This window comes from Poromitra crassiceps (assembly GCF_964638095.1).
Source record: "Poromitra crassiceps genome assembly, chromosome: 5".
Classification (NCBI taxonomy): Eukaryota; Metazoa; Chordata; class Actinopteri; order Beryciformes; family Melamphaidae; genus Poromitra; species Poromitra crassiceps.
In genome coordinates this window covers 43,540,207-43,549,856 of record NC_139642.1, presented here as the reverse complement: position 1 = coordinate 43,549,856, position 9,650 = coordinate 43,540,207, and the positions used below count along the sequence as shown (strand labels likewise).

The following is a 9,650-nucleotide window of genomic DNA, read 5'->3' as shown; positions in this document are numbered from 1 at the left end:
AGTAATTCCTCATCTTCTCACATTCCTATGCAGTTCCATACATCCCGAAAAGGCCAGGCATAGACTCAAATGTCCCTCTCTTTCTATTGGCAAAGCTCTTGATCAGTGATGATATGTATATAGCATTTTTTGTTTTGAATATACATTTATTTTGTATTCCATCTGGCAGCGTCAGGTTAGTGATAACGTGACAGGACGACCAAATCATAGTTTAGATTTCTTTAGCAGATGGATGCTTTTTGAAGTTTGAAGATCAACTTGAATGTCTTGATTTTCCACAGCAGATACACTCTTTGTCCAGTAAACATTTCTGTGGGAGAAGGCAAAAGATAAGTCTCAGGGATCATGAGGCGGTATACTGTGGTTCCAGCAGACTGTTGGGAGCGGACATGTTTACCCTGCATGTGTAGGAAGCTGAGTCAGCAGCATGTAGCTGATTTCAATTCTCATTTTCATCCACTGGAAGTATAATAGACGCTCTGAATAGAATTTAAGTGACATGGTTCTGAAGTCTTCCACGTGGTCCACTGAAAGCAGGAAGCGGTACACCTCATGCGGCTGAAAATCCACCATGGAAGGACTGCTTGTACCAAGAGTAGAGGTGTAATTAGAGGTTTGTTGTTAATGGAAATATAAAAGTATAAAATATACCATCGTATTAAGATACAAAGATCAGGGTTCTCACTCATTTTTATGGATAACATTTAAAAAAATCCATGACTTTTCAAGGATCCATAATAGAATTTCCATTTAATGTGAGGTGGTGACTATCATAAATCAATTTGTGTTACATTATGTGGAATGTTATCCATAAATTACTGGAACAATTAATTTCATTACACACAACAACATTCCATGACTTTTCCAAAACTTTCAAGGATTTGACTAATTCTATGACTCTTCCAGGCTTGTAAAGTTAGATTCCATGACTTTTCCATGGGAACCCTGAAAGATGACGGCTCACCCTGACACCAGCATGATGGAAGTTTTGTTGAGATCTCCCTGTAGTTGAATGAATAACTGTGCCTGAAGTGAGGTGTTTCCCTCAAGCTGAATCTCCAGAAGAAATGGGGAGACTAAAAAAGACACATAAATCAGATATTACTACACAAAGCCAACCTTCTCTTGCAAACCAAACTGACAATCCACTTGCGTCCTGACCGCAGTACGGGGCAGTTGCTGAGATGTCTAGGATGGCTATGACTTGCTTGAAGCGGATAGGGCGCTTCTGAGGCAGCCAGCTGATGTCATATCCTGTTGGCAGAAAAGACCATGGTGATGACAGACCGGACCAAATCCTCCAGTGCTTTCTGAGCATACCAGCACTATCTGATAATACAGTCGGTTTTAAATCATATGCAATCGTCTCCCAACAGTATAATGCAAGTTTTCATTTCAACCGACTGTTCATACAGTGCAATTACCGATACTTACAGTGCAATAATTCTGTATTTGATTCTGATCATCCTTTTCTTCAACTGTTTCTATTTGTTTTGGCCTTTTTATATAGTGTTTTTATTGGTTTATATTATATTATATTATATTATGTTAATTTCTTTATGTGTTAACTTTTGACAAGTACACAAACAACCACTAAGCTAAATTCTTGTAGGCTACTATGTGCAAATATACTTGGCTAATAAAAGGATGGTGATTGTGATAACAGATGTGAATAAAACAGGTTTTTTTTCAGCTTTCCCTTACCCAGCTGTGGGCAGACAGTGAGCCCAGGCAGGAGGCAGTGTGTGCAGAGTGCCTTCTTAAAGTCAGACACGCTCTCACAGGGAAGGCCGGTGAGTTTGCATGTGGCGTGGATGGAGCTGGTGAAAAGCTGGAGAGCACGGCGGTGGCTGCAGAGCAAGTACTGCTCACCTGCAGGAGCACAGCAAAAGATCATTCAGACTGGGTCAGGTCGGACTATAGGTCCACTGTCCCGCTGATGTGACATTACATTAACTCACATACTTACTATACATGAGAGCTTGAGGGCAACCAGGATGCTCATGTCCGCTGCCTATGTAGAAATCAACATGGCCCACTGGTCTGGAAAACCCCAAGGCAGCCACGGGTTCATTAGCTAATTAGGGAACAAGAGAAGAGAATAAGATTACTGTCATACTTACACAAGGCAACTGAAATGTTCACTGCATCTATCCTGGAGCCACTCCAACATAGCTCCCTCCACATATGTATTTTCTCAGAGGGGTCAAAGCATTATTGTAGAAATGTAAAAGATGGTGTAGCCTACTCATGTAATGTGATACCTACCACAAGTGATCTTACCATTGAAGTTGGTGTGGACTACATCCACATACTGTGCATCAGTGTAATTCAAAGAAACTTGATTTGTCTCTGAAAAGACAGGCGCAAATGGATCCAGACCTGAGGGGGAAATTAATTATGGCGTGTATCAAAGTAAAAGCTGCTTTGCTTAAACTACTAATAACTAGTGTAACCTACAGGTAGCCCACCTGTGATTCTGCCGATAGCTCCATGAAGAGAACGACCAGCAGAACCAGCAACATGGGCTCCTACTCCAAATCCTATTAGGTGGAACATTTCTGCAGAGGAACCCCTTTCCTGGAGGAAAACCAAACTTAATTTAAGATGAAGGTAAAGAGGTGTATGTTGAGTGATATTGCAGAGTAAACCACTAATTTAATATCACTCATGGAGACTATTCAATTTGGTTTAACCTCGTCTTTTAAAAGAGAACCACATTGGAAATAAGCTCATCCTCAGTAGTGATTTTCATTATTGCATGTTGACTGATGGCTGTGCATTATTTTGATAAGTAAAATAAACAATCTTCAGTGAGGCCTGCATATCCTGCTGGGCATCACTGGAGAGGTGCACCTTGACCCTTGCGGCATTAACTCACCAGCAGTGCCTGGATGCTTTGTCCCAGCCTCTCACCGATCTGCCGTGCTCCGTCTGTGATCTCCTGCTCTGGTGGCAGCAGCCAGTCCGCTGCCAGCACGTTCCTCCTTCCCTCCAGTAGCAGCAGCTCCCGGGCCATGATCCCCACCCAGCCGGGTGGAGCAGCGGGCGGTCTCCTGCCCGGCACCATCACTACAGTCGGGTTGTCTGGGTTCCAGAGAGACCCTGAGAGATGTGACATCACCTGAAATGGAGAACCGCATGGACCGTTCTCACCTGAAAACCTTAAGAGCTGCAGCTGTGGAGAGGCAAGACTGCTGTTGAAGAAACCCCCACAGTGGAGAATGTCACCTGGGTGGATGACAATGATTTTTGTTAATACAAAAACAATACAACTATTTCTACATAATTTACACAGAATATCCACTTAAAACATACAGTGACTGTACTTAACAAGGATTTAAGTTCTGTCACTTACTGATTACAGGATCATACAATAGACAAAACACCATCTGCACCTGGACCCAGAATGAGCATAAGTGCCCAATAGCTTTAAAGAGTCCACCAGTTCTCTGTCTCCATATACTGTCCATCATCGTATGCACAATGCAAATCTCTCCCCTCTCTCCTGACAGAGCTTATTGTTCTCCAACACGTCCTGTTGGAGGAGGAGACTTCAGGAATTTGTAATGCAAATATTGCACAGTGCAATTCAGTTCAAATGAGGTGTAATGGAATACTATATGGTCATATTGAAGCCTTGCAATAAGTATACATTAAATGCATGTCAGTGCATCAAAGTAGACATGTATGCAAAGAATTGGTGGCATTATTAGGAATGTTTTATTTAAAAACACACTATAAAATACACATTTACACACAGACAGATTTGAGATAGTACAGCTTGCCCAGTCTAGAATGTCAATTCATGAGTGTCATATAGGCAGGTTAGACATAGAAGATTAAAAACTAAAAACTACACCACCCATTTTACTCTGTTTGGATGTAAAAGTATTTCACATCTTAAAATGAAACGCAATCCCTGAAGAAAATGCTCATGCATTTAATTAAAAGCGAACAATCACATCACCAACTTATTCTCATTCCCTTCCAAGTCGGGGCTCCTGGTGGGACTAAAATGTGAACATACTAAATGCTTAAGATACCAAGCCATTACATGTCATGTAAAGATACCGAGCCATTACAGTACATGTCATGTAAAGATACCAAGCCATTACAGTACATGTCATGTAAAGATACCAAGCCATTACAGTACATGTCATGTAAAGATACCAAGCCATTACATGTCATGTAAAGATACCAAGCCATAGGAGGTAGGATGGACTTGAGCTTGCAGTCACTTTGATTCCCTTTATTCAGGACAAAGACGACAAGGAAAAGGGGGAGGAGCTTCATAGTAAGGCCACTGATAAATGATTGCATCAATCGTAATCTGATTGTTGGAGTCAAAGAATATCTCACAGGTGTGCATTTAATATCTGTACACATTTCATATCTGTAACAATCACAGCTAAAAGCTACTTCTCATTTGTGGCACATACTGCAATATTGTTCAAAACACACAATGACAATATCTAAAAACACAAAAATAAAACATTTATTTACATTTCAAAAATATTTAAAACCAAAACCAGAAGTCATAAAATTTCAGTGTACATAACAATTTGTTGTAGTTGCTCTTTAAGCAAACTGCACTGTCCACTGCAGCTGTGAATATGAGCAAAGTTCCCACTACATCAGTCGAAAAGGGAGAGTGGTGCTCGATTGTAACAAGTACTTGTCGTCAGTCCGTGTCCGCGTCCTTGGGCCTTGCTGGGCCGGCCTCATGCGGTCTTATGCTCCCGTCTTTTCTTTGATCCAGCCGCGGAACTTGGTGACCGTGGAGTAGATGCCGGGCTTGTCTCTGCGGGCGCAGCCGTCGCCCCAGCTCACCACGCCGGCCAGGAACATACGACCCCCCAGGGACGGGCTGGACAGAGGGCCACCGGAGTCACCCTGACACAGACACACAGGTAGTGATGTGTTAGTATAGGTGCTATTGCATCATGAGGACACTGTGCTCGTGTAATCTCGCACTTTCTCTCCTTTCCTCTTTCTCCTCCTTTTTCACCTATTGTTCCTCTCTTGCCTCTCCCTTGTTTTTATTCCCTTCTCTTGCTCCCTTTTGCCTTATGTCTCGCTCTCGCTCTCTCTCTCTCTCTCTCTCTAATTTTTTATAAGTGACTTACCAGTACTTGTTTTGATCTATTATGGCTTAACTGATATGGATTTGTGAAGACTGATAACAATATTTCTGGTTTGAAGCTGCTGATAACCAATATTTTGTGCCATATTTAAATGTGGCCATTTTCATTCCCCCCCCCCCCATATTCATCATATTGCAGGTGGCCGATATCCACTTTTTAATAGGTCAATATCGGCTCGATGTCTCTGCAAACCAGCATATCGGTCTAACCTGAGTATCCATGTCCTTTGTTGGTCAGCGAAACACTTTGTGACAAACCTGTTTTAGCAGAAGTGCTCATAGAAACACAAGCTGACAGGACAGAAAGAGGGGCCAGGCCAGTGAGGGCTTTGGGGCCGCAGTACCTGACAAGCATCGATCCCTCCCTTCAGCACTCCGGCACACAGCATCCGCGACGTGATCTGGCCTTTCATCAGGCGGTTACACACCGTGCCGTTGATGATACGGACCTGAGCCTTCTGGAGCACAGATGCAGCAAAGCCTACATCACACACACGCAGGCAGGCATACGCAGGCATACGCGCGCGCACACACACACACACACACACACACACACACACACACACACACACACACACACACACACACACACACACACACACACACACACACACACACACACACACAATCAGCCCTACTAGTTATCATTTCTTTGAACCTTTATTTTATACAGGAGGGGAGTCTCACTGAGAGCAATGCTCTCTTGTTCAGGAGTGTGGTTGGGGTTAAGGGCCTTGCTCAGGGCACCTCAGTGGTGGTAATGAGGGACGGGCAAATGCTGCCTCTTCACTTTCCCCACCCAGATTTCTCCTGCCGGTCCAGGGGATTGAACCAACGACCTTCCGGTCATAAGATCACTTCTCTAAACTTTAGGCCACCAATGCCACTTAGTCTGGTGTCATGTGATTAAGGTAGGGAGTACAGTAATGTGGTGCTTATAGTGACCAAGAAAACTTCCAATAATGGCCTTTATAGAGACATTTGTTTTGGCAGGTCCACAGTACCCAGTATGCCTAAATGTGATATAATTTATTATTGCAAGAGGCGTGCACCACCCCCCTCCCCCCCTCCCCCCGTAAACTCCTCCCCACACTGCACACAGCCTCACGCAACCATTATATTTTCGGAGTGCTGCGTTTGTGTGCTGCTGTCGGCTCTCAGCGCCACAGCAGGGAAGAGCCAACCCGGATTGCTGAATGGTTTGGCGTCAGGGGCTGCTTTCCTGGCTGCTAATCGGGTGGAGAAACTATACAGACAGACAGACAGACAGGGACAGAGGGGCTCAGTTGTGAGCGCGGATTGACTCCTGTTCGGAGCCAATGTCAGCTCCCGCGACAGAGCAAATGGCTCTGGGAGCATGCATCGGTTTGTCTTTGATCCACGGCTTTTAGGCTGTTTCTCGGACCTGTCTCTAATCTGGACTGCACCGAGCAAGCACTGTCGCCACCTAATGAGTCCGTAAAATAGGTTATACACCTCCAATAGCTACTATAGTTGTACAGGAGCTGCGGAAGGCTTTGATCGACGTCCCACCGTCAAAAAACGCATTGGACGTCGAAGGACGTCCGTGGCATTCTACGTCACTATTTAATTGGACGTCGAAGGACGTCCATGGCATTCAATGAGTTAAAATGGATCCCCATTCATCTTTCTGGGGTCCTTTCACTATTCTGTACAGCTCAACTTTGTAAAAAAGCTTTTATTTATTTGCCTACAGCCTAAACATATTTACTGGTATAAGCAACTGATTTCAGACTGAACTATTATCTACTTTATAAAATAAGAAAAAAGGGAGTGGGGGGATTTATTACTGGTGACACCGATAGGCCATCAGAATATACTAGTCATCAGTCTTCCAAACAATGAGTCAAAGCATCAAATGGAATTAAATAAAACTGCCAAAGCCACAAAAGTGGGTGGGAAAGGAACACAAGGTTCTCTGGTTGTCTGGACTCACCTCCCTCTCGGGTGGCACCCCATCCGGTGATCCACACCTGGTCCCCCGGGGGGAAGATGTGTTGGGGGGAGGGGAGGCAGATGGGCCGGATGTAGTCGGTGTAGGTCACAGGACTGTCCAGCTCCATGAGGGCGATGTCGTTGTCGAAGGTGTAGGCATTGTAGTATGGGTGGGATATGACCTGCTTCAAGTTCCTCTTCTGTACGTTCTTTCCATTCTGCCTCTGGATGTGAAGGCCCATGTAGGCCTCCCACACACCAGGCTGGGAGTATCTGGACACACACACACACACACACACACACACACACACACACACACACACACACACACACACACACAATATGCATGTACTGTATAAAAAGGTGGCATATTCATCACATAAAAAAAATGCCACTGGTATTGAAAACCATACTGCAAGCACAATCATAACATGGCTCAAATCAGTTTTTAATTTTTTCAGTAATCTTTATGGGACTATTTCTGGAGATATGTCAGTGTCTTTCAGGGTGTCTGCAAGTTTCATCAAAGTTAGAGAGTTACAAAATGCTTCACAAAACAGAGGATAGTCAGCAATATAAAAGAAGCTTAAAGACGAGCTGAACCCAAAAATGACTTATCTTATTTTAGTTCAAATACCTGGGCATTCAGTGCACCTATTTAATAATGTATGCAAAGAAAATCACAAAAATCAAATTTCTTTCGTTTTTCACACTTCACATTCATAGCAGTAATCTACAGTTTGCTGACGTCACATGATTGCACTATCAAATTTCAACCCCATTTCAACCAAACATATCACGACATGGCAGCTGTCAATCAATCTTCATGTTCGGGGAGAATTTTCTCCTCGAAATGAAGGAGAAAATGGCCACCTAGTGCCTGTAACCTGCCGGAAACAGCTCGATTTACACCTCTCGAATGTTTCCGGTCACCGGAAACAGAATAAAAAAATAAAACAACAAACCAAAAGATGGACGTACCGAACGTCCGATTGTGACAATTATAATGTTAACAAGATAACAAACAACGTTAACGACCTCGTTCGTCTCGTCGCATCCACTTTCACCGTTTTGACCGGTGTGTCAGGCGATGGTGGCGGTGATGCCATAGTGCATAAACATTTTGTTTTATGTACTATACAACTTGTGTTGTTTGTGTTGTGTTGTTATCAGGCTCTAGCTAAGCTTGCGTCAAGCTAACGGCTACACAGAAGATTTTTTGGCGCACGTTTCCGGTGGACTGTTTCTGTTTCCTTGGTTTACACCCCCAGGTCCAGAAGTGGTGGAAACCGATCCAGACTAGATCTCACATTCCACAGCAAGGAGACAGACTGTTTACGTCCTTCTAGGTGATGAAGAGGATCTTAAAATCGATCTGGGATTTAACAGGCAGCCAGAGCAGGGAAGTCCATACTGGAGTCATGTTGTGATTGAACTAGTTGTAATCTGGAAATAGTGTCTTGACTGAGGTGTGGAGGAGACAAAAGCGTGGCGTGGATTCATCTTTCCAAATCATGGAAAGATAGTGTCATAGGTGGATTATGACATGACGGCCCCTGGGCCTGGATGCATAAAGGGCCCCCATCACAGCGCACATACGCACGATTAAGGCCAGAATAACATACATTCACCTGCATCTCAACAGGATTTACAGCCCAGCCACCTGAACACTCAAATCCAAGAGCACAATAACACGAAATAATATTGATCTGTATCTCAATACAGGCTCCAAAATTAACTTTTAATTAATTTTTTGTCCACCAGCCAAATAGCTAGTCAATGTTCAAATTTTACCAGCCACTCAATAGATTACCATTGTTTTTTGTTGTTGTTTTTTGCTGGTGAGTGAATCAAGTCAATTCAAGCCAAAAGCACAATAACCCTCCAATTGACCATTAACGTATTGAACATCTTGTCAAATATAAAGGGTTGGGGCCTAAGGGATCATTTGGTCCCAGGCCCGGGCAAGATACGCATTGGCCCTGTGAAGAGGCTCTGGGTTATCTGCCCCAGGTTATCGGCCCCCTGAGCTACTGGGCCCCTGGGCCTGGTAGGTCCGTTCGGTAATACATCCCTGGATAGTATAGGACTTCAGCAACAGTTTGCAATAGCAAAGAAACATAATTCTCAAATTTAAGACCAATATAAGACCAATTTCATAATTGAAAACAAACAAAAACGAGAAAATGAAACCAGATATAAACCTTTTTAAGACCTGTAACACTGCAGTTAAAATTAAAAACACTATATTTAAAGACCTTTTCAGGACTTGCAGACACCTTGGTTTTTTTTCTGTCTAGAGCAGCGGTTCCCAACCTTTTCAGACTCATGGCCCACTTGAAAATCTCGAAAATGTTGGCAGCCCACATCTGAGCTAAACAGTACAGAAACCAAATAATGCCTTCTCAGAGGACATTTTGGTCCCTATCGTTGCATCGGCGCTGTTTCTAGGCCGAGCGCCTGGCGCAGCCCAAATCAGTGGGCGTGGACCAGCGCACTTGATATCGTCGTGCTGGTGCTACACGCAGCCTAAAGCATTACAACCACG

General features: G+C 43.8%; 2 protein-coding genes across 2 annotated transcripts in view; both read right to left on the bottom strand.

Moving 5' to 3' along the window:
• Positions 1-15: 15 nt before the first annotated feature.
• On the bottom strand, positions 16-3,476 carry LOC310776496 (lipase member I-like). Its single transcript, XM_083636681.1, has 10 exons — positions 3,359-3,476; positions 2,882-3,231; positions 2,472-2,580; positions 2,284-2,352; positions 1,970-2,077; positions 1,705-1,872; positions 1,162-1,254; positions 965-1,076; positions 398-580; positions 16-310 (listed from the first exon to the last, which is right to left on the bottom strand). Exons 1-10 carry the CDS (start codon positions 3,390-3,392, stop codon positions 205-207), a joined length of 1,332 nt encoding a protein of 443 aa, XP_083492807.1. The 5' UTR covers positions 3,393-3,476; the 3' UTR covers positions 16-204.
• Positions 3,477-3,706: 230 nt separating this feature from the next.
• The window catches only part of st14a (ST14 transmembrane serine protease matriptase a), a 32,989-nt gene continuing 27,045 nt past the window's right edge, over positions 3,707-9,650 (bottom strand). Inside the window, exons 17-19 of the mRNA XM_083637657.1 lie at positions 7,104-7,375; positions 5,491-5,627; positions 3,707-4,896 (exon numbers count right to left, since the gene is read on the bottom strand). Coding sequence (XP_083493783.1) covers positions 4,735-4,896; positions 5,491-5,627; positions 7,104-7,375 — 571 coding nt within the window. The 3' untranslated portion in view covers positions 3,707-4,734. The remainder of the gene's footprint in view (positions 4,897-5,490; positions 5,628-7,103; positions 7,376-9,650) is intronic.

What these genes read in the sequence shown, in the direction of transcription:
- LOC310776496 (XM_083636681.1), bottom strand. Translation starts at nt 3,392, where the DNA reads ATGGTGTTTTGTCTATTGTATGATCCTGTAATCA. An exon ending in AGCTATCGGCAGAATCACAG is followed by an intron (nt 2,353 to 2,471) that starts GTGGGCTACCTG and finishes CTGTCTTTTCAG; the next exon opens with AGACAAATCAAGTTTCTTTG. An exon ending in CACTGTCTGCCCACAGCTGG is followed by an intron (nt 1,255 to 1,704) that starts GTAAGGGAAAGC and finishes TTCTGCCAACAG; the next exon opens with GATATGACATCAGCTGGCTG.